The sequence below is a fragment of the Myotis nattereri genome, assembly GCF_964212035.1.
Source record: "Myotis nattereri genome assembly, chromosome: 10".
NCBI classification, from domain to species: domain Eukaryota; kingdom Metazoa; phylum Chordata; class Mammalia; order Chiroptera; family Vespertilionidae; genus Myotis; species Myotis nattereri.
The window spans coordinates 22,959,273-22,983,756 of record NC_138085.1 but is presented as its reverse complement, the minus strand read 5'-3'; the positions used below and the strand labels follow the sequence as shown (position 1 = coordinate 22,983,756).

Here is a 24,484-nt window from a genome sequence, read left to right as displayed (position 1 = left end):
GTGTGCTCCTCTGCCTTTTGTAGCGTCCCTGGCCGTGCCCTCCAGGAGGAGTTTCCACATCACTGAGGTCGCAGACATCAGCACTAGATCTGAACTCACTTAAACTCCTTAGGGAATTTAAGAAACTTAAAAACCTGTCCTTTGACCCACTGATTCCCCTTCTAGAAATCCGCCTTAAGGACCTGGAGCTATAGCCCGAATATATTTATTACAAGGGTTTTCATAATGGCAAAAACAGGGGAGGGCCAATTTGAGAGTCCAGTGGCGACTGGGATTATGTGCACATATGCACAGTGAAATATGATAAGGCCATTAACATTTTTTAAAAATATATTTTTATTGATTTCAGAGAGGAAGAGAGAGGGAGAGCGAGATAGAAACATCAATGATGAGAGAGAATCATTGATCGGCTGCCTCCTTCATACCCCCTACTGGGGATCGAGCCTGCAACCCGGGCATGTGCCCTGACCAGGAATCAAACCATGACCTCCAGGTTCATAGGTCAACATTCAACTGCCGAGCTACACCAGTGGGGCGAAGCCATTATTTTTTAAAAATATTTTTATGGCATGGGAAAAGATAAAAATTGTAAAGTATTTAAAAAGTGGGGTGCAAAACTATATACATGGTGATCCAGTTTATGGTGAAATATATATTATAATATTTTATCTATTAACTAGAGGCCTGGTGCACAAAAGTTTGTGCACTCAGGAGGGGAGGGGGGGTCCTTCAGCCTGGCCTGTGCCCTCTCGCAGTCTGGGACCCCTCGGGAGATAACAACCTGCTGGCTTAGGCCTGCTCCCGGGTGGCAGAGTGCAGGCCCAATCCCTAGGTGCAGCCCCTGGTCGGGCTCAGAGCAGGGCCGATTGGGGAGTTGGGGCGCCACCCCCTGTCACGCACAGAGCAGGGCCCATCAGGGGGTTGGGCGCTGCCCCCGTCACTCACAGAGCAGGGCCCATCAGGGGGTTGGGGCGCCGCCCTCTATCACCCACAGAGCAGGGCCGATCAGGGGGTTGGGGAGCGCCCCCCTGTCACTCACAGAGTAGGGCCGATAGGGGAGTTGGGGCACCGCCCCCTGTCACACACAGAGCAAGGTGGATCAGGGGGTTGGGGTGCCGCCCTCTATCACCCACAGAGCAGGGCCGATCAGGGGGTTGGGGCGCCGCCACTCTCACACTCAGGGCAGGGCCGATGGGGAGGTTATGGCTCTACCCCGTCACACACAGAGCAGGGCCCGTGGGGGGTGGGTGGTTGGTTGGGGTGCCGCACGCTGTCACACACAGAGCCGCAGGGCGATCAGGGGGTTGGGGAGCTCCCCCCTATCAGGCACAGAGCAGGGCCGATCAGGGGGTTGGGGCGCCTTCCCCTGTCACGAACAGAGCAGGGCCGATAGGGAGGTTGTGGCCCCACCCCCCTGTCACACACAGAGCCGCAGGGCGATAAGGGGGTTTGGGCGCTGTCCCCTGTCACGCTGATCCTGGTGCCAGGAGGCCTTGCAGCTCCGCTGATCCTGGTGCTGGGAGGCATATTAACCTTTTACTATATAGGATAGAGGCCTGGTGCATGGGTGGGGGCCGGCTGGTTTGCCCTGAAGGGTGTCCTGGATCAGGGTGGGGGTCCCCACTGGGGTGCCTGGCCAGCCTGGATGAGGGGATGATGGCTGTTTGCAGCTGGTCACACACCCTTCAGGGTGGGGGTCCCCACTGGGGTGCCTGGCCAGCCTGGATGAGGGGATGATGGCTGTTTGCAGCTGGTCACACACCCTTCAAGGTGGGGGTCCCCACTGGGGTGCCTGGCCAGTCTGGGTGAGGGGATGAGAGCTGTTTTCAGGCTGGCGGGTGACTGAAGCTCCCAACTGCTCCTTTTTTTCTTTTTTTTTTTTTTTATTCTGGGCCAGCTTTAGCTCTGGCTCCAGCTCTGAGGCTTCTGCTGCTGAAAGCAGGTATCTGGTTTGTTTGTGTTCTATAATCGAAACACTGTATCAACTCCAGCTCTGAGATCCTGGCGGGCTGAAAGCAGGTTTCTGGGGTTTTGTTTAGCTTCTATATTTGTAACTATGTTTCAAACTGCAAGCTCAGAGGCCGGCAAGGCAGGCGGGGAAGTTGGAGTCCTCCGTCACTGAAGCAAGCAAGCCTCATGTTAGTTTCAAGTTGCCTGGCTGCCAGCCGCCATCTTGGCTGGCAGTTAATTTGCATATCACCCTGATTAGCCAATGGGAAGGGTAGCGGATGTATGCTAATTACCATGTTTCTCTTTTATTAGATAGGATTTTTAAGACCAAAGAAAATACTCAGTTAACAGTAGTTATCTTTGGAAGGCCGAATTATAAGTGATTTTAATTTTCTTTCTACTTTTATTACCACTATAAGAAAAAAAAATCATAAGAAAATTGGAGAAATCAAAACACTATTGAGCCCTGGACTGTGTTCTCAGTGGTTAGAGCATTGGCCCTATCCACAAAAGGATCGTGGGTTCGATTCCAGTCAAGGGCATGTCTGGATTCTAACCCATGCCCCAATGGGGTGCACACAGGAGGCAAGCAATCTATGTGTCTGTCTCACATCATACATCAATGTTTCTCTCTCTCTCCCCCTCTCTCCCACCCTTCCACTCTCTCTGGAACGTAATGGAAAAAATATCCTCTGGTGAGGATTAACAAAAAATAAAAATAAAAAGTAGATTTAAAACAACAACAACAAAAAGCACTGTTGATGTTATTGCCCTGAAGGAATTTCTGTATGTGGTAATAGTGTGGTGGCTTTGCTTTTTAAGAGTCTTTATTCACTATCAAATGTTTGTGAAATTGTTAGATGTTCACAGATAAAATCTGAGATTTGCTTCAAAATAAGCCAGTGGAGTGGGTGGGAGGAAAGAGGCAACTAGATTGGCCGGGGGAGTTAGTTGAAGTTAGGGGAAGGGCCCTGACAGTATAATTACTTTATTTCCTCCTTTTTCTATATGTTTGATATTTTCCATAATAGAAGGTTTAAAAAGCAAGAGACTACTGGCTAAATGAAAAATCAAAGTCATGAAGACTTGTCCTGGGATGAGAGACCAGTCTTAGGGTCTCCTGACATCCATCTGTCAATAGCTTTTTTTTTTTTTAATTAAATCTTTATTGTTCAGATTATTACAGTTGTTCCTCTTTTTTCCCCCCATAGCTCCCTTCCACCTGGTTCCCACCCCACCCTCTGCCCTCCCCCCCCCCCCACTGTCCTCATCCATAGGTGCACGATTTTTGTCCAGTCTTTTCCAGCATCCCCCACACCCCTTTCCCCCCGCCGAGAATAGTCAGTCCACTCCCTTTCTATGCCCCTGATTCTATTATATTCACCAGTTTATTCTGTTCATCAGATTATTTATTCACTTGATTTTTAGATTCATTTGTTGATAGATGTATATTTGTTGTTCATAATTTGTATCTTTACCTTTTTCTTCTTCTACCTCTTCTTAAAGGATACCTTTCAGCATTTCATATAATACTGGTTTGGTGGTGATGAACTCCTTTAGCTTTTTCTTATCTGTGAAGCTCTTTATCTGACCTTCAATTCTGAATGATAGCTTTGCTGGGTAGAGTAATCTTGTTGTAGGGTCTAGCTATTCATCACTTTGAATATTTCTTGCCACTCACTTCTGGCCTGTAAAGTCTCTGTTGAGAAATCAGCTGACAGTCGTATGGGTATTCCCTTGTAGGTAACTGAGTTTCTTTCTCTTGCTGCTTTTAAGATTCTCTCTTTGTCTTTTGCTCTTGGCATTTTAATTATGATGTGTCTTGGTGTGGTCCTCTTTGTATTCCTTTTGTTTGGGGTTCTCTGCACTTCCTGGACTTGTAAGTCTATTTCTTTCACCAGGTAGGGGAAGTTTTCTGTCATTATTTCTTCAAATAGGTTTTCAATATCTTGCTCTCTCTTGTTCTGGCACCCCTATAATTCGGATGTTGGTACACTTGAAGTTGTCCCAGAGGCTTCTTACACTATCTTCATATTTTTGGATTCTTTTTTCGTTTTGCTTTACTGGTTGGGTGTTTTTTGCTTCTTCGTATTTCAAATCTTTGACTTGATTCTTGTGATCCTCTAGTCTGCTGTTGGAACTCTGTATAATATTCTTTGTTTCAGTCAGTGTATGCTTAATTTCTAGTTGGTCCTTTTTCATAACCTCGAGGGGCTCAGATTTCTTGAGGGTCTCACTATGTTTATCGGTGGTCTCACTAGACTTATTGAGGGTCTTACTAAATTTATCAGCAGTTTCTAGAAAATTCTTGAAAGACCTTATAAGTGTGGTTTTGAACTCTATATCCAGTAGTTTGCTTTCCTCCATTTCTGTCATTTGTGACCTGTTTCTTTGTCTCCGCATTTTGGCTGCTTCCCTGTGTTGATAGAGTGGCTTTGTGTGCTAGGTGTCCTATAGGGCCCAGTGGCACAGCCTCCCCAATTACCGGAGATGGACACTCTTGGTCCACCCCTTTGTGGGCTTTGTGCACAGTCTTGTTGTAGTTAAGCCTTGATTGTTGTAGGTATCACTGGGAGGAATTGACCTCCAGGCCAATTGGCTGTGAGAATCAGCTGTGTCTGCAGTGGGAGAACTTCTGTGCTGGAGACACCCTTCTGGGGCAAGACTTGCTTCAGTGGGGCTTTGGTACTCACTGAGTCTGCCCCCTGAGTGTGTCACTTATGGATCTCAGGAGTTGTAATCTGGATGGTCCCACTCTGACCACTGGGTACACTGGCTCTTGGATCTAAGGAGGTGCTAATTTAGCCTCTGCCTGAGGCTAGGCAGCAGGAGCCCAGCTGTGAAGCAATGCAAGCTGCTGTGGGGCCTTGGGCCTTCTTTTGGATGTTCTGGCTTTCTCTGACCCAGCTGCAGTTTGTTAGGTAATTTTAGATTGCAAAGGGACAGGCCTTTCATATGCACAAACCTCTGCTCACAGCTTGGGTGGGGCGGGGTCTCAAGGAATCAACAGGGCAGAGCAAACAGCTATGGCTGATCCTCAGTCCTGCCCTAAGAGGCCCCGTGTCTCAGTGTCCCAGTAATCGCTGCAAGCACCTCTGAGAGAAAGCCGCCCTCGAGTTCTGACCGATGCCAGACAGTCCAGTTTCTCCCGTATGAGTCTGGGTCCCCAGAGACTCGCCTGGAACTGGAGTTCAGAGCAGTCGGGAGTTTGAGACTCCCTCCCGATTGAAAAAGACAACCGTGTCCTCAGCTGCCAGCCCTTTCCGCGTGCACCTCGTCCTCAGCTGCCAGCCCTTTCTGCGTGCGCCTCCGTACCTCTGCACTTTACTTCCGCACCTCCTCTGAGTCTCAGTGTGCTTTTCTCTTTCCTTCTAGTTGTAGAATTTCCACTCAGCCAGCCTTCCTGTGGTTCTAGATGATGTCCATTCCGTCTTTTAGTTGTATTTTTGAAGTGGTTGTGCGAGGCAGCAATTTCCGGTGTTTACCTATGCCGCCATCTTGGTTTCTCCTCTGTCAGCAGCTTTATGCTCTGGGCATTCTGGCTAAAAGAAAGCTGTTTGGAGAAGTTCCATTTCTGAATCCCAGCTTGCTCACCCCTCCTTGGTTGGTCCTAGACAGGACTTCTCTGGGCCTCAGTTTCCTCCTGTGAAGAGTGGGGTCAATCATACTTGAGGCACCTGGGCAGCACCTGGGCCCTGCTCACCACAATATGCTCACCCCTTGTTCACCCCAACTGCTCTGTAGCTGGGGGGTGGTTTGCCTTGAGGGGGACACCCAGGTGTCTACTGGGGATAGGGACAGCTAAGATCTGGCCATTTTTACAGGGCTGTTGTGAAGGGAGCTCTCCAGGCTTTTGTGATCATACACCTTGTTAAAGACATTTTTAAAATTTGTACCTCCATTCACTCAATAGTTATATACCTATACTATTTTCTAATGCATGTATTATGAAGTAAACACATTTTTAAAGAGGTAAAGATGAAATAACCATACTTTTTAAAAAATATATTTGATTGATTTTTTACAGAGAGGAGGGGAGAGGGATAGAGAGTTAGAAACATAGATGAGAGAGAAACATCGATCAGCTGCCTCCTGCACACTCCCTACTGGGGATGTGCCCGCAACCAAGGTACATGCCCCTGACTGGAATCGAACCTGGGACCCTGCAGTCCGCAGGCCGACGCTCCATCCACTGAGCCAAACCGGTTAGGGCTGAAATAACCATATTTTTTAAAAAAATATGTTTTTTATCTTTTAGAGAGGAAGGGAGAGGAGGAGAGAGAAACATTGATCAGTTGCCACTGGCATGCACCCCAATCTGGAATCGAGCCAGCAACCTGGGTATGTGCCCTGGCTTTTTGGTGCACAGAACAATGATCAACCACATTGGCCAGGGAAATAATTATAATTTTTATTTATTTTTTAAAATATATTTTTATTATTTTTTCATTTTTTTAAAATTTTTTATTGATTTCAGAGAGGTAGGGAGAGGGAGAGGGAGAGAGAGATAGAAACATCAATGATGAGAGAGAATCATTGATCGGCTGCCTCCTCCATGCCCTCTACTGAGGATCAAGCCCGCAACCCGGGCTTGTGCCCTTGATCGGAATCGAACCTTGAACCCTTCAGTCCACAGGCCGACGCTCTATCTACTGAGTCAAACTGGCTAGGGCATAACCATAATTTTTAGATGTCTGCTATTAGTTACTATTCATATTATCTCTAGCACATCTTTTAGATCCTTTTACGAGGCACAAAATATCCTTATGACAGGATTTGTCAGTACCGACTGTGACTGTAAGCCTGGGTTTCAAATAGTTTTCTTCTTTTTTAAGTATATGTTTTTATTGATTTCAGAGAGGAGAGAGAGAGAAATAGGAACATCAATGATGAGAGAGAATCATTGATCTGCTGTCTCCTGCATGTTCCCCACTGGGGACTGAGCCTGCAACCTGGGCATGTACCCTGATCAGGTATCGAACCGTGACCTCCTGGTTCATAGGTTGACACTCTTCCACTGAGCCACTTTAGCCAGGTTCAAATAGTTTTCTTAATAATTTTGAATTATTTTGGCCAATCCCTCAGCCCTGACTCTATGGTTACTGCTTCCCGCACGCTGATTGACAGGGCTGGCAGGAGTGGAGAGGGTGGCCTCGGGCCTTTGTAGGCCTTTGGCTTGCTTTATTCCTGGGATTTCCCTACCGGGTTCTTGGTCAGCCTGTGTATAAACAAAAGGCAAAATTGCTTATTTATGTTGGATGAGTCCCCCTTTGGAGACCCTGTTCTAAAAGGTTCTGGACAGCAGGTCTCTCTTATGTGTGCATAGGAGATGTCTGGCTCAGAATGGTGGGGCAAGTCTCTTGGGAAGTCTGTAGGAATCCTTTTCCCTGTGGACCCCTGTCTGTTTTGGCCATGTTTGTTTTCCATTTTTCCTTTCCATGGGCTACCCTCCTATCACCTTCTCTCTCATTTTTGCTCTATTCTTTTTTGTCTTGGTCTTGCCTTCCATTTTTATTTCTTCCCTTTAAAAACATAACCAGTTTATAATACAATCTTTTCATTGGTGGTATTTATTGAATGGCTGACTTATTGAGGGCCTGCTGTATATTTAGCCTCATGCTAGGGGTTGAGGAATGGCTCAAGAAGCACCGAATATAATTTGTGCTGGTGAGAGTGTAAACTGTGAAGCTTCTGAAAGATTTGTCAATGCATGAACCCTTTGACCTGGATACATCCTGAAATGTATTGTCATCTCACATGGGTAAAATGATGGACTTAACAGGAAAGGTAGGAACATACTGGAAATAATCATGTCCAACAGCAGAAGGGAAAGGGTTAAGTTCATTCTGGCATCCACCAATGGCACACTGCACAGTGGAGGTGAACGGAGCAAAAAAAGTAAAAATAAAGTAATATATTTATTGTAGAAACTTTGAGAACATGGAAAATGATTAAGAAGTGAAAGTGATACTTATTCCACCACCCCAAGTATGAAATGCTGTGTTGCATTTTCTTCTAGTAAGTCAGCGATGAGCTATATTGCTTTTCTCCCCCTCTCAAAATGAGATATTCTTATCTCTTCTGATTATAAAAGGAAAGAGTAAAATAATACATATTGATTTTAAAATGCATTAAGCTAAAGCATAAAAAACTACTATAAATTGCTCCTCTCTATTCTGTAACTTTCTGCTTTATACAGTCGGTGAGCACCATTGCTTTAAATCTCTGGCCTCAGCCTCTTTTTTCAGTGGCTGCAGTACCAGTTGTAAACTACCTTGGACAGATCTTCCTGGGCACACCTTGCACACTGGCTTGGGTGCTTCCTTTATATTAAGGTTTTTCCTAGAGGTGGAAGATTGGCTGAGTCCAGCCCCTGCACATTTTATATTTTGACACCTACTACCAAATCCTGAAGGAAAAATGCCCTTGTTTTCTCCAGTACTACTTACTGGATCAGGCATTGTGGCCTGATAATATGTATTAATTTATGTTAAAATGAAGGACCTCCTCAGTGTTCTTTTAAGTTGCTCATTGAGTCAACATTTTCCTCTCGCCCTCCCAGCCCGGCCCTCTACAGAGATCACCCTCCCATCTGGGAGCTGGGGTGTGGGCTGGGAGAGCTGTGCCGGATTCTTTGCCTGCTGGCGTGTCCCCTTGGGCCCTCTCCTGCCTTGCCTGCATCTGGCTGGGCTGGGCCCTCTCCTACTGCTGGCTGAGGTCAGCACTATTAATAGTCACTTAATCCTACTGTGACCTGTGGCCAGGGTGGAGGGAAGAGAAAGGAGGGCCCGATGGGAGGGCCTGGGAGCTAAGGGCCAGTTCTGGGGACCCGGGATGGTGGGAGGTGGGACTTGCTGGGGAGGCCAGTAAGGAGGATGCCGATGACAGCATCTTGGGTGGTGGAACCCATGTCTGATCTGGGGCCTTTGGATCTAACCCATGAGAAAAGCAGCCAGAGCTGGTGAGTAAGGCCCTCACAGGACTCCGGTAGACTTTGAAACCCAGTACCTAGGGATGTGTCCTTCTAATGGTCTTTGAAAGATAAAGCTTTTTGAGGGAGGAGGACACAGCAGGGGCTGGGGCCTGGGCTTCCGGAGACAACCTATGTGTATCCAGCAAAGAGTCTGGAGCAGCTGCTGTGCTCCTGGCTTGGGGTGGGAGGAGGATGAGCAGATATGGAGAGGAGCGAAGTCACAGTGTAGGCCTGGCCGAGCTTCAGCCTGCTCCCGGTACATGGACAGCAGTCGGCCGATGGCACAAGCAGGCTGCATAGCCGTGCAAGTTCTGGGAAAGAAAGAGCTGGGGCACCCAGGGCTGAGCCAGGGGAAGGGTTGTCCCTGAATGCATGTCTGGGTTCTCTCGCTCCCTCCCCCTGTTCCAGGTGAGAGAGGGCAGTGGAAAGGCCTGGGCTTGCTGTCTGGTCTGCCCGGCACCTCTGGGGTTTCTAGAAGCCTCATGTGCAGTTCTCTAACCTTGGAGGAGACCTGGCTGGAAACCTGGTGACGAAGGGCATGGTGGGCAAGCTGGCAGCCAGCCAGGTATGGCCCAAACGAGACCAAGGGACGGCAGCTTCAAGGTACCCCTCTCCCACAGCCAGGTTCTTAGCAGTGCTAGAATTAAAGGCTAAGGAAGCCCCAAGTCCCAGAGGAAGCAGTATGGGAGTTTTTTTAAAAAAATTAATATATTTTTATTTATTTCAGAGAGGGAGAGGAAGAGAGAGAGATAGAAACATCAGTGATGAGAGAGAATCATTGATCAGCTGCCTCCTGCACGCCCCTGCTAGGGCTCGAGTTGGCAACCCGGGCATGTGACCTCCTGGTTCATAGGTCGACACTCAACCACTGAACCACACCTACTGGGCAAGAGAGTCTTCTAACAGTTACTTTAATGTATGTGTACCTTTCTGATTATAATATTTATGGTATTGATTATGGAAATTTTGGAATTTCTACTCAGAAAAGTATAAAAAAAGAAAACTAAAACCATTCTTAATTTCCCATACTTTTAGGTTAAATCATATGATTATTTTGTCGACTGTCAGCAGTTTTTTATGGGTCAGCCAAATATGAACATTTAGGTATATTTCTTCAGTCTTTTTTTTTTTTTTTTTTTAATAAAGACTGCTTTAAAAAATGTGGGATTCTCAGCTTTCGGGGTAGATGTATTATTTAAATTTTCATATTTACTTTCTCATCCCAACTACTTCCAAAATCCAGTTATCCAGTTGAATGGAAACTACTAATAAGATGAGGAGACTCATTAAAATAAAATTCTATGTTAGATTTGGATTCCATACAATGAAAATCATAAACATGTAAGTCCTAAGTTGATCCTCTCATTTTAAACTAGAGGCCTGGTACACGAAATCGTCACGGGTGGGGTTCCTCAGCCTGGCCGGCCATCAGGACCGTCTAGCCCAGTCCAGGGGAAGGGACCGCGGGAAGTTGGCCGGCCAATCAGGGCGGCTGGCTGGGGGGAGGGACCACGGGAGGTTGGCTGTGAGAGCGCACTGACCACCTAACTGGCCAGGGGGAGGGACCGTGGGAGGTTGGCCAGCCATGGGAGGTTGGCTAGCCATGGGAGGTTGGCTGTGTGAGCGCACTGACCACCAGGGGGCGGTTCCTGCATTGAGCATCTTCCCCCTGGTGGTCAGTGCACATTATAGCGACCCGTTGACTGAACGACCGGTCGTAATGGTCGCTTAGGCTTTTATATATATAGATGGTAAATGAGTTAACAGTAATTTTGAATTACAGAAACTTCTTAATTACTAAAATTCAAAATAATCCTTTCGCTGCTAGCCTCCCTGTGTGAACGAACTCATTCCCCATAAACATTCACTGAACACTTACTGAACAGTCTTCTGTGTTTGGGGAGTACAGACCGAAGCCCTGCTATCATGGACTCGCAGTTAGTAAGAGGAGAGGAGCTATAAACCATAAGTAAAGTGAGTAAGCATGTTATATCATTCATTTCAGGTAATAAACTGATGACCAGCTTGGGGTGCTAGAGGAGGGGTGGCTGTCAGTGAGGCCCTCAACAGGAGGGTGACATTTGAACAGAGACATAAAGGTGGGGCGAGCTAAGCAGATGTGAAGGGGAGGGACGGCCAGATTAAGGGAGCAGCCTTAGATGTTTGAGGGACAGCAAGGAGGCTGAGACTGACCGGAGCATAGGAGAGCGGAGTAGGAGATGGGTTAGGGGTCAGCATGAGGGGTGTCTGGGACCTGGCCACGGAGGAATGTGGCTTCTGTGTGGAGTGAGGCGTAAGGCAACCTGACTTCCCTGTAAGGGGCCCCCTTGGTGCTGTGTTGAGAGTGGACTCGGGTTCAGGGTGAAGCAGGGAGATGGTGGGAGGCTGTTTCCACCCTCCGGGTGAGAAGGAGATGCCTGTGGCCCAGAATGGGACAGCGGCAGTGCAGGCTGCCAGAGGAGGCTGGGTTCCGGGTGCCTCTTGTAAGCAGAGCTGATAGGTCTGCTGAAAGGGTTGGATGTAGAAGGGTAGAGAAATAGAGGAGGCAGAGTTTTTTCTCTCCATGCTGATCAGTTGGAGAGAGAGAGATGGGGAGGCTGGGAGGAAGAGCAGGGGCTTGGTTTTGATAGTAAGTCCTAGGTGTTAGACATCCACTTGGCTCTAGCTGTCAGCAAGCAGTAGGAGTCTGGAGGGCACAGAAGAGGCCTGGGTTGCAAGTATTTATTTGAGACACCTTAACATAGAGTTTTTATTTAAAGTCACAAGGCAAGGGATCAGGTGCCCTCCTGAATCAAGAGGACAGGGCCAGCCTGAGGTCAGAACACCAGGAGCTTGCCGGAGGAGGGAGAGCGGCCCCTGGTCAAAGGCTGCAGCCTGAGCTTGAGACCCCCACCACTGCAGGCATTGCTGACTTTGGGAAGGGCAGACAAATTAGAAAAGGCAAACACAACCCAGAGTCCCACGGCCGGGTCAGCAGAGGGTGACTGACTAGCCCTTTGTGTGGGGCCGCAACCAGCCGGCCACAGCGCCAGTGCGCCAGGCTCTTTAGCATGCAGAGCAGGGGCGAGTGGGCAGTGCCCCAGGCCAGCACATCTATAAGGTACTCATCTTGATGGTGCTGCCACTAGAGGGTGCCACACACACCAGTGGGTTCCACAGACAGGAGCCTCTGAAAGCAGGCAGGGAGGCAAAGAGTGGCCCCAATCCAGCACAAGAAATCCATGCATTTCACCCACAGGAGGATATTTCTGTCTTTTAGAGGAACCACCAGCCTTTCCCGGTGAAGCCTAGTGCAACCCTTGATCATGGGTTGATTGGAGGTTTCAGTGGTGGGGACATTTTCTCTGATTATTGATGCTGAATCTGCTGGTTTCTGATTCCTAGGGTATAAGCAGGTGCTGCTAACTGGGCAGCATTCAGAGACTCACCCCATTCCTGGGCTCCTTGTGCCGCAATGCCTTGTTCACCCTAGACCAGGGGTGGGCAAACTTTTTGACTCGAGGGCCACAATGGGTTCTTAAACTGGACCGGAGGGCCGGAACAAAAGCATGGGTGGAGTGTTTGTGTGAACTAATATAAATTCAAAGTAAACATCATTACATAAAAGGGTACGGTCTTTTTTTTTTTTTTTAGTTTTATTCATTTCAAACGGGCCGGATCCGGCCCGCGGGCCGTAGTTTGCCCACGGCTGCCCTAGACTCTTACCAGTTCCCCTTAATTTTGTGTTTCTCCTTAATATTTTTTAAAACATATTTTTATCTATTTCAGAGAGGAAGGGAGAGGGAGAGAGGGATAGAAACACCAATGATAAGAGAGAATCATTGATCGGCTGGGGATGGAGCCCGCAACCTGGGTATGTGCCCTGACCAGGAATTGAACTGTGAGCTCCTGGTTCATAGGTCAACGCTCAACCACTGAGCCCCACCAGCCAGGCTCTCCTTAATATTTTTGTCAAAAAAAAGTATATGGAAGTGAAACATGCCCATCAAATAGAATATGGAAGTGAATAGAGTGATACTAGCCCCCCCAACTTCAAAAGCCCCCAAAGATGACCACTGTTACCTCTTCCAGACAGTTCAAGGCCCTATCCACCCTCCACCCCCATTTCCATGCAGACATATGGCACCATGCATTCAGTCCTATCACTTGCTTTTCCACTAATGGCCTGTCTCGGGTTTCGGTCCACATTTCGTCCCTCAAGCCCTGCTGCCTCTCCCCAGGCAGCAGTAGCCCCTGTCCCTCACTCCTGCTCCATTGCAGTTGATTCAGATTGTCTCTGGTTAGAGGCTGTGAAAAAGAATGTTTGGATGACCCCTTTGCTTTTGTGTCTTTCTGCTTTAGTGAAGATTACATCCATAGGGTAAGTTCCTACAAGTGGAATTTCTGAGGCCAAGGTTAGGGACCCTTGGTTTTGAGACCCGCTGCCAAATCAGCCTCTTGAAATGTGCCTGTTTTCCTGCCCACCAACCAGAGCCCTGTAAGGGCCTGCCCGTCTCCCGCAGCACTGGGCCTCACAGCCGCTAGAGCATGCCAGTCGGGAAGGTGATAGAAGCTGCCTGCTTGCACTCTGGTTCCCGTCGGAGGACCTGGGCTAAGCTGGCTGCGCCGGCCCTCGGCACTGTTTCTCTAGAGGGCTCTCCTGCAGGGCCGCCTCTGGCAGGTGGGGAGGCCAGGCTCGGGGCCCTGGCAGGTCACTTGCTCTCGCTGGCTCATCGCTAGAAGACGGGAATCTTTAGCCGAGTCTAGCCGTGGTCGGTCCAGCAAGGTCCTGAAAGTGTTTTGACCACAACTCCAAGCTGGAGGTCGGTACCGTATGACCAGCACTGCGTGCGAGGGTGTTTCACAGGACAGTACTCCCCCTTCACACGGGTGCACTCAGGCACTTTCCATTTGTTTTTCCAAATGCTGGCTGTGAGGACTGGCATCTCTTCTCCCTAAGAGGCCCCCAGGAGCTCTGAAGGGCGCATGCTGGGCCTGGTGGGTTTGCTGTGGCCTAAGGATCTGGAGAACCTGGTCTACAGGGACGTCCTGAGAGTGAGGCCCTAAGACCGGATTGTGAAGGGGAATCTGTGACAAATCTGACTTGACCTTCACAGCTCTCCCAGGGCTTTCTCCCTGAGGCTGCTGCAAATCTGTGTCCCCCTGTGTGGGGCACACCTTGTTCACCCCGGAGTGTGGACCAGGCCCCTCTGGGGGGTCTCCTGTTGTCACACACTGGGTTCTGGGGCACAAGAGCGGGGGGGGGGGGGCAGGAGGGCACCCAGCCACCCACAAAGCTTCTGTGGAAGGTTTCCCCCCAACCCCTTTCTATCTTTCTCTTGCTTTAGGTCGAAAGGGTGGCCTTTCTCTAATTACAGTGCCTGCCTGGCCTAATTATACCGGGCTACTAATTTGTTAATGGTTTTGGGAATGCAGAGCCTTTGCCTTGGACAGTGTTGGCCCCAGGGTACTTGCTGGGGATGGGGGGGGGACGGAGCTGGGGGAGGTATTGTGAATGGCCCTTGAAGCCAGGGAAGGTGGGCGTCCTCTGAGCCTGTGTCCAGCTGGCACTTGCCTGCCTATGGCATATGGCTTCTCTGTCCACGAGTTGTCAGTGTGGGTCTTCCCCTCCCCAGGAGGGCCTTGCCCTTTTCATTCTATTTAAGCCAATGGTCCGTAATGCCTTGACAGTAAAAAATACTTCTGGTTTTCCTTTTCATAAAAGCAGTATCTGTTTGCAATAGAAACTCCAGGAAATATAGAAAAGGGGAAAAAACTACCCCTGACCCCACCCCAATGACTCAGGTGTGTTAACATTTTGGTGGAGGAGTCTCATGAATGGTCCCTTTGCTCTGGTCTGACTCATTGCGTTGTCCCCCAGGGAAGTCCCACCTGGCCATCGTGCAGAAGGTGAACAACGAGGGGGAAGGGGACCCCTTCTACGAGGTCCTGGGCCTGGTCACCCTGGAGGATGTCATTGAGGAGATCATCAAGTCTGAGATCCTGGACGAGTCCGATATGTACAGTGAGTCCACCCCCCATGGGCCCAGTGTCCCTTTCCCGCTCAGGCCTGATGTCTGCTGGCCTGGGTGGGAAGGCCACCATGCAGGGACACAGGCCCGCACGACCTGGGAGCCTATTGCATGGAGCAGGGACCGAGGCTGCTTGGCTCCTCTTGGCTTCTGTGGCTCAGCATCAGCCCGGGGACTTGCCCTGGCCCAGGCTCTGCAGGTTCTGTGTGGAGGGAGGGACGGCAGAGCCGGCAGCTGGCGGGCAGGTTCCAGTCTGTTCCCGAGTCCACCGTGGGGACAGCGTGCTCAGCTCCAGTTCATTCTCTTGCAGCTGACAACCGAAGCCGGAAACGGGTATCTGAGAAGAACAAACGGGACTTCTCAGCCTTCAAGGATACTGACAATGAACTCAAGGTGAAAATTTCGCCTCAGCTACTCCTGGCTGCTCACCGCTTTCTGTCCACGGGTAAGAGCGAGAGGATGGTGCTCATTGTTGGTGGGACAGTCACAGAGGGAGAAGGACTGGGCCTCTAGCTCCTCCCCTCCTGGGATGAGGCTGCACAGATGCAAGGTGCAGGGAAACCCGGCTGCCTCTGGAGGGGCGAGGAGCTCCCACCTGGACATGCCCTGTGATGTGCTTCCCCCATAGCAGGCTTCTAGAAAGTACCAAGGTTGTTCTGAAAAGCCTCAGGGGAACCTGAGACAGGCCCATCGAGGCCTGTGGAGTGGGAGGGAGAAGGAGGCTCTTGCGTGTGCTGTGGGCCTGCCCAGGTACAGCGCACGGCCCTTGGCTGGCTCATCACCTCTGAGGATGCATCTAGCTCTGTCCCTGTCTCTCCCGCCTCCCCTCTGCCTCATGTACCGGACTTGACCTGTAAATCAATGTCATATCTCTTCTCACCCCTGATTCACAGCTCCCTTGGGGGCCTGGGCGATGGATTAGAAAGACACCTGCCTACTCCCTCCCCCTATCCCAGTCAGACTTCAGTAATTCCTTCTCCTTTATTTTTTCTGCCAGGGTATGGATGATAGCGATGATGATAACAATCATCAAGCACTTTCCTTATGCCAAGGATATGTCTAAGTGCTTTACATGTATTATTCTGTTTAACCTCACAACCACTCTGAAGTTTTTAACCCCCATTTTACAGATGAGCAAACTGATATACAAGTTAAGTAATTGCCCAAGATCATGCCCGGGTAGTGCAGGAGCTACCATTCAAAGCCAACAGACTCCAGTCTGACCTGTGTGGACCCCAGGGCTCTCCCTTTTCTCAGAACCGAAGGGAAGAGCCTGGCAGTGAGGGAGCTGTCCCTGTACTGCAGCGACGGGTCTCATGTGCAGTCTCCCTCTCCCCTGCAGAAGTCCCCCAGTTCAGCCCTGCTCTGATATCAGAGAAGATCCTGCTTCGGCTGCTCAAGTACCCAGACGTCATTCAGGAACTCAAGTTTGACGAGCACAACAAATACTATGTGCAGCACTATCTGTACACCCGGAACAAGCCGGCCGACTACTTCATCCTCATCCTGCAGGTGAGCCTGCCCACACCTGCCTGCCTCACTGTGAAATGTGGGCTGCAGGGCTTTCCCGCCCCGAGACTGTGTGGCCTGCTCTGGGCCTGGGCTCCCCATTGCCCATCCTCTTCCGAGCAGCTCACGGTGCCATCACCCCTCATGTCTCCCTCTTGCCTCATCTTTTTGTTGTTGTTTTTTGCTTTTCACTCTATAACCCTAACCCTGTGTTCTTTCAGGGGAAGGTGGAGGTGGAGGCTGGGAAGGAGAACATGAAGTTTGAGACGGGTGCCTTCTCCTACTACGGGACCATGGCGCTGTCCTCGCTAACGGCTGGTGAGTGGCTGGGCTGCACTGGCTGCTCTCCAGCGGCCGGAGTGGGAGCGGCAGTGAGTGGCCCCCAGCTCCTTGGCATTGAGATGGCTCATAACTTCGAGGAGAGGGAGACCTGTGAGGTCTGGGCCTAGAGGAGGTGGCCTAGAAGAGCAATGATTCAGACGATGGAGTGGGGTGAGTGGGATTCTGAGCAAAAGCCTGGAGGGAGCCAAGAGTGTGTCCTGAGATGGTGGGGCGGCCTGCTTGCCAGAGGGGAGGAAGACGGAGTGAGGATGAGTTGGGGAGCCCTAGAAAGTCCATGGTGTATGGCTGTGATAGGAAGCAGGAAGCTGTCATGGCCTTTGAGAGTAGAATGGGCCAGTGGGCCCACGGGCCATGGTGACCCTTACGAGCCATCATGGCAGGCAGGGAGTTGAGAGAGTGGGCATGTGGAGGGAGGCTGTGGGTCTTGCCTATGAAGCCTGGGAGAGGGCAACCAAGGGGTTGGGTGAAGGTGTCCAAAGTGCTTGAAGTTGGGAGCCAGGCCAGGGCAGGTTACAGGCAGGTTTGGTTTCTCATGGCTTAGCCACTGCCTCTTGGTTAAGGGTTGGTTGTGATGGAATAAAGGGACTTGGGGCAAAGAGGGTACTGGACAACCTCCAAGAGAAGTTATGGCAAGACCAAGGAAGGACCTCTCTGGCCACCCCAGTGCCCTCTGCTTCCCCAGTCCTGGGTAGCTCAGGTGCCCCTTGCGAAAGGGGCCAGCACAGCTCCTCACTCATCGTGGGACACACACCCCAACCACGAGAGGGGCCTGGGTGACTGTGGGCTGGAGAGTGGAAGTCCACTTTGGTGCTGGGGGACAGGCCACAGATGAGGCAGGTGCTGTAGCTTCTGGGAGCCTCAGCCGTGCCTGTTGTTTTCCTTTGACAAAGAGGACCCCGTGTGGGGGGCCAGGGCATCCATGCCTATTGACACAGCTCTGCCCCCGCCAGCACGAGTCGGCCTGTGAGGGAGGGGAGAGGAGGAGCCAGGCTCTGGACCCGGGTTTCGGACTGGCGGCCCTGGGAGGACTGCTCAGCGTCCAGCCTGGGGAAATCTTGTTCAGAAGGATATTCAGTCATGGGACATTTCCTCCAGGCACTCTCTGCCACTAGTACCTCAGGGGCCTGGGTCATGGTCCTGCGCTCTGTCCCTTGACCTGGAGGCTCTCAGTTCCCATTGGAGTGGCCGGAAGGGGAAGGGATGTCTTCTGGGCTCTGCATTCACTGTGGGAGCTCCGGGCGCCTCTGCCAGCACCTGCCCTTCTCTGAGCAGGCTCGTGAGTCTGCCCCCGCTCCTCCCTGTCAAAGCCGTGTCTCCTCTTCCACTGAGCCCCTCACTGCCCAAGGGAGCCTGGACCGCAGGTCTGCTTCTCCAGCCCATTCCTGTGTCTCCATGTCCTGCCTCCTGACCTGGACCTTACCCAGCACTGACCTTTTCCTCTTTTGCTCCAGTGCCTTCATCCCAGGTCGGGTGTCCGCCTGGCAAGCAGAACTCCCTGCTCTCCTGGCTCTCAGGTAACATGGCATGGCGGAGAATATTGCACTGCCACCTGTCGCCTGAGCCCACACACCACAGCTGCATTAACCTGTCCCAGTAGGCACTGGGGCTCCCCACCTGTTCACACTTGAGAGCCAGCTTGGCCTAGAGCTCAGTTACTGGATGGCTTTGCCCTGGTCCTGGAAGAGGTTCCTGAAGGTTCTTCAGCTTTTGAGGAGGTGTGTGCACGGACGGACGCACGCACGTGCTGGCTAGACTGATTCCTACTCGCTGGCAGCATCCCTGTCCCCCGTGATCCAAGGCAGCAGATGGTGGCGGGAGGTGCTGGCCTTGTCACCAGAGCCCTGGCCTGGCCCGGCGAGCCCTGAGGAAGTTCAGAGCTGCAGGCTCAGTGCGTAACCTAGAGCAGCTCCTGAGCCTCCACAGGCCAGAAAGCCTAGCACTGCAGGCAGCTGTTTCCCACTTTATATTCCTGCGTCTGGTTTTTTCTTCTAAACTGCACCAAAGCACACTTTACTATTGATCCTCTTCTAAAAAAATGTTAAAGGTGACTGAGAAGTCACTGGTCCCTTTCAAACACAACAGACTTTTGGCGGTGATGGGAAGCAGGAAGTCGGTAATGGCTCTGAGCAGGGGTGGCTGATGAGAGCAAATGGGCCATTTGGCCTTCACTGACCAGCCTCCCTCTGCCTCTTTTGCACTTTCTTGTTTCACATATGGCCAGGAGTTTGTGCATACAGGATTTGAATCCTGATGTTTTTATGTAATATGGGAGCAGAGATGCTTTTCCATAAGCTTTCTTGTTAGAGCTACACAGAGTTCACCAGGCAGCTGTGCCTTCATTTGTTATTCCCTTTATGCATATTCATGGGGGTCTATATGCTAAATAAGACCATGACGTAAACCTCTATGAAAAATGTCATCTGTGTTTGAGATTATATCCTTAGAATATTCTTTTAGAAGTAGAATTACCAAATTAAAAAATTCCATTTTTACACATATTGCTTTGTTTTAATCATAAAAGTAACATAGCTCATAGGGGAAAAAAGAAAATTAATAAGCATTATAATTTCATTATTCAGAAGCAGATGCTTCATATTTTGTTGTGCTTTTCTTTAGGACCTCTTTTTTTTTTTTTTTTTTAGTGGGTGTGGAAATCTGGAAGATAGATACTGTGGTAGTTCATAAGTCTCTATAGTGTTTATTTTTTTTAAATATATTTTATTGATTTTTTACAGAGAGGAAGGGAGAGGGATAGAGAGTTAGAAACATCGATGAGAGAGAAACATCCATCAGCTGCCTCCTGCACACTCCCTACTGGGGATGTGCCCGCAACCAAGGTACATGCCCTTGACCGGAATCAAACCTGGGACCTTTCAGTCTGCAGGCCGACGCTCTATCCACTGAGCCAAACCGGTTAGGGCAGGACCTCTATTTTTAATAGGCCATGTCACCAATCTGTGTTGGTTTTAAATTAATTTCCTGTTCTGGCATGTTGATAAGCATTAATTAAAAGCAAATAACTAATTAATGTGGTGTTTTTTTGTGTGTGTTTTTTGGGTTTTTTTTTAGTTTTTGTAAGAGTTTATTTGAACTAAACTGATAACAGTTGCCAGGAAGCAAGATCTCAAATGCTCCCATTAATGTGAAAGGTTGCTCTCCCCAGTATTTGTTTTCTTCTAGAACTTAATCCGAGGTGTTACTTAGTTTAGAATAAGTGATACATGCACATGATCCGCTAATGCAGGGGTGGGGAATGTCCTACCCTTGGGCCATAGAAGTCCTGTGAAACCATTTGGTCTGGCCCTGCCAAGGCATTAGGGGTGAGTTAATTAAGTATTTAGGCTAATATAGCAGGCTAATTTTTAAGTTGGTAATTTTATATGGCCCTTGAATGATGTTATAAATATTCAAATGGCCCTTGGCAGAAAAAGTTTCCCCCTCCCTGCTCTAACGGTCACACACTACCCAATTGTAGAATATCCAGACTATATTTTCCTTGTTTTCTCACTGAAGCTCAAAGATGGTGCATTACTGATGCAGCCTCACTTGCTCAAAGCTCTATTGGTCATTCAGTCACCGATGTTTGCTCTCTTCACTGAGCTATTTGTTAGAACGGTTAACTCGGTAGTTAGTTAGTAACTTAGTCCTTAACTAAGCATATCAGCTTAGTCTATTTCCTGTTTGTGTGAAACAAGCCAGCATGCCTTCACAATTAACTTCTTTGTGGATTTCATTGCCTTATAAATATTTTAAAAAATAAGAGCACAATAATGTGTGCAGTTTCTTTTTCAAAATAAGGAGTGTTCCTCATTTGAGGTTGAGTCATCCCGCTCCCCTGGTTAGTCAACGGAATGAGGCCGTGCTGCCCTGGTGGCGGGAAGAGGCACCGCCAACACTGCCCAGGCTTTGCCTCCCGGGAGGGGGACTGGCGCTAGCTGGGTTGGGAAGCCTGGCGATCTGGGGCCTCTAGTTCCTGGGGAAGGAACGTGCTGCCCCTGCCCCCGGTCAGGCTGGGGCTCAGCAGACAGTGGGTAGGACTGTCCACACAGAACAGGTCATGTGCAGAACAAATATTTGACGTCTTAAGAGCATTTTTAGTTATGAGCAGGGTGTCATGTTGAGGGGTGTGTGTGAGAGAGAGATGAGAGTGCAAGTTGTGTAATTTTTCTTTTAATGTAATTTAAAGGTATGCGGTTTGTGTCCATTGACATGAGCTGTTACTGAGATGAGAGCAGCCGCCACACGAGGGTCACCAACCTGGACTGATCAGTTGTTAGGGTTTTGTAGCCATAAACTTTTGAGTCTTTGGTTTTTGTTTTCTGTTTTGTTAGACTTTTTAATAGTTATTGCACAACACTGCTAAACAAACTAACTCGTTTGCTTTGAGGAGGTTAAAGCTTCTGACTGTCCTTAACAAGTGTTTCCATTCCCAGTGAGGGTAGCATCCCCTGGCATCCATGGGACAGGGCTAGCCAGGAGGGCACCGCAGTCCAGGGTGGTGCCTGCCCCGACAGCCTCTTTCTCCCCACAGACCGCTCCCCATCGCACCCCACCTGCCTGAGCCGCTCGGCCTCCCTCAGTTGCCCGGACCGCACAGACCTCTCGAGCCCAGCCCCCTTGGCAGGCAGCAGCAACCAGCTTGGCAGCTCTGTCCTGGGCCAGTACATCTCTGACTTCAGTGTCCGGGCGCTCATGGACCTGCAGTATATTAAGGTGAGTGCTCCCCTAGCCTCGGTCTGGCGTTTGGATCACTGCCTCAGGAATCAGCAACTCTTTCTTTCCCCCGCCACCCGGAACACAGGGCCCACGTGAGAGTCCTTCTTGCTCCTGCTGCTAACTCTTGTGACAGGTTTCCGGAGACTCCCCCTGGCACATCCTCGCACCTGGACTTGCAGCCTCCATCCGGCCGGCTCTGCTTTCCCAGGTCACTGGTGCGGTTGGCCTCCCAGCTCCTGCTCTTACTGACTCTCATTGCTCCATTTGCAGATCACCCGCCAACAGTACCAGAATGGGCTGCTGGCCTCACGGCTGGAGACCAGCCCTCAGTTTCCCTTGGATGGGTGCACCATCTGCACGGAGAACCTGGCGGAGAAGCCTGAGCTGCCTGTGGTGGACGAGACCACAACTCTGCTCAACGAGCGCAACGCCACGCTGCACAGAGCTTCCCCTGAGAGCGCCATCTGACAGGAGGGCCCGGGGCCCCCCGCCAGCTCCGCGGGGGCCGCCCCAGTGGGCCCACCTGAAGAGAAGGAGCCTGTCAGGCCAGACGGAGCTGCCTAGCCCTGGACTGTGGGTGGCGAGTAGCCACCACAAGGCGGATTTTGTACTGGAGAGTTTCTAGGCTTATTGCTCCTCTTTTGAAATATCATTTGGGGAAGGGAATGGGGAAGGGAAGACAGGGTTAAGGATTTTATTTTAAAAAAAAATTTTTTCCCCCCACAAAAACTTTGGATGGGGTTTCTCACCCCGGGAAGCAATAGCCATAATCTGCTCCCAGCCACAACCTGGCTATGTCCTGACTCAGGCAGCCGACTCTTCCTGCTCCTTGTCCTCCAGAGACGGGTCCCAGCAGCTGCGGGAGGAAGATTTTCTCTTGGGAGGAAGACAGTGCTTCCCAGGAAGCAAAGAACCAAATAGCATTGAGAACAACTGCCTGGACATGTGCACTGAGGCTTGTCTGACGTCGCCGAGGCCAAGGGATTCTGGGGAGCTGTGATCAGGGGCATTATACTTCCAGCTACAGAGGAGTAGCCCTGCTGCTGTCACTCGCTGGATCCAGGAATTTCTGAAACTCTGCTGATGGGCTCTCCTGTTGGGGGCCACTGGGACTCTCAACCCTGGCCCCATTGTTTTGCCTCATATCTACCCCTTTGGACAGCTGTTCCCTTGTAATGGGGCTGACTTGACGCGTTAGGCAGTGTCTCCCACCTTTCAGATTGCTCCCCCTGCTCCCCAGGCTGCCCTCTCTTTACCAAAGGCTTTCCCGTGGGTTGGGACAGCATCTACATTAGAGGTGACTTGTCTGCAATACTCCTCTTGGTTCTAGGAGGGAATCTAGTCACAAGTATTTGCATTGTTAGCAAGTAATACCATCCCCTTCCCACCCCACAACCAAAGTCCAGTCTGACCCTTGAACTCTGCTTTCCAGGCTCCCTGCTTCCAATCTAAACCCCGAGGTCTCTTGGGGATTGAGAACAGAGGATGTGGAGGAAGCAGCCTAAGCAGGTTCTCCATGCCCTCTCTCCGTGGCTGAGGCTGACCTGCCTATTTATACACTTTCATACCCAGGAAAGGTTTCAGCCTCCAGGGCACACAACTGGTGGCCACGTTCCCCCAGGTCCGTGATCCTAGTGTGGGACGTCAGCTTGTCCTGTGCTGAAGCTGGTGGTACAGAGCTCCACACCCACAGGAAGTCCTCCCCAGCACCTTTCCCTGGGGCTGAGTCAGGCCCTGCTGCACAGCTCCAGGTTTCCCACTCCTGGGGGGGCTGCGGGACCAAGGTCCGTGTTGGCCCTTTTGTCGGGTGGAACAGTTGTCCAAGATCAGGTAGGGGAGACTCTGCAGGCCTCCCCCTGAGAATTGTCTATTTGCTCCTTTCCTAAAGGGCTCTGCTCTTCAGGTGCCTGAAGAGCCCTAAGTCTTGAGACCAGGAAATGTCTTGCACCAAGTATACCTACCCCTGACCAGTCACAGAATCTATTCCTAAAAGTTTGGAGAGAAGGTGGTGATACCCATGGGTTCTCAGCCAGAAGGAAAAAAAGACACCGGACCTTTTTGTTCCCCGTGGGGAAAGCCATTAGTTTTCCACACGCACAGCTTGCTTTCTGAGTCCACATGGAAGCTGGCAAAGCTGTGCTTTTGAGACCTGGGTGCCAGGCAGGGCCAAGCACATTGGCCTGAACCAAGTGAGTGTGTGTGAAGTAAAAGCAGGTACGCACACTTCCACGCTACCTCTTTGCACACACAGTTACTACCAACAGTTCCCTCCTCCCCGTTCTTCCCTTCCCTTCCCCATTTATAATCACTTCTTGCAAAGGGTCGTAATTATTTCCAAATATTACTGGTCCGATGACTTCCTCCTCCCAGTGCAATTTTTCACTTCCTATTCCAACTTCTGGTTCCTGGGCTGAGCTCTACCCTGGAATTGGCCCATCCCTACCTGTCTTCCTGTGTGAGGGATGGCCTCCACATGGGTAGGCAAGTCACAGGCACCATACCAAGTAACATATTTATTTTGAATAAGATTTTAATTTGTATATATTTGTGATTTATTTTGGCATTGTTATGAGTTTGACTCTCGGGGAGTTTTGTTGTTATGACTCTTGTGTCTTTTGTCACAAAACAATGATAATATTTGCTAAACAATATATGGAATTTATTTTTGATTGGTAATAAAAAAATGAAATATGAAATCTTGGTGCATCTACAATTTCCCTATTTAAGTCCAGTCAGTATTCGGTACCTGTCATAGAAATAGAAGTGATTGTGATTGGCTGTCACCATGTGAGGGCAAGAGACAAGTATTCTGGGATTGTTTCACAGTGAAAAAGCAGCAGCAATGTAATTTTAAATATATCCTATATAATAAAAGGCTAATGCAAATCAACCAAACAGCAGAACGACTGGTCGCTATGACACGCACTGACCACCAGGGGGCAGATGCTCAACGCAGGAGCTGCCCCCTGGTGGTCAGTGCGCT

The 24,484-nt window shown here is 50.0% G+C and overlaps 1 protein-coding gene across 1 annotated transcript in view; it reads left to right on the top strand.

The window, feature by feature from the left end:
* CNNM4 (cyclin and CBS domain divalent metal cation transport mediator 4) overlaps positions 1 to 24,383 on the top strand; it is a gene marked incomplete at its 5' end in the record, with an annotated part of 41,849 nt that extends 17,466 nt beyond the window's left edge. Inside the window, 6 exons of the mRNA XM_081100866.1 lie at positions 14,784 to 14,927; positions 15,245 to 15,379; positions 16,277 to 16,446; positions 16,665 to 16,761; positions 21,317 to 21,498; positions 21,772 to 24,383. Coding sequence (XP_080956992.1) covers positions 14,784 to 14,927; positions 15,245 to 15,379; positions 16,277 to 16,446; positions 16,665 to 16,761; positions 21,317 to 21,498; positions 21,772 to 21,969 — 926 coding nt within the window. The 3' untranslated portion in view covers positions 21,970 to 24,383. The remainder of the gene's footprint in view (positions 1 to 14,783; positions 14,928 to 15,244; positions 15,380 to 16,276; positions 16,447 to 16,664; positions 16,762 to 21,316; positions 21,499 to 21,771) is intronic.
* Positions 24,384 to 24,484: the final 101 nt, after the last annotated feature.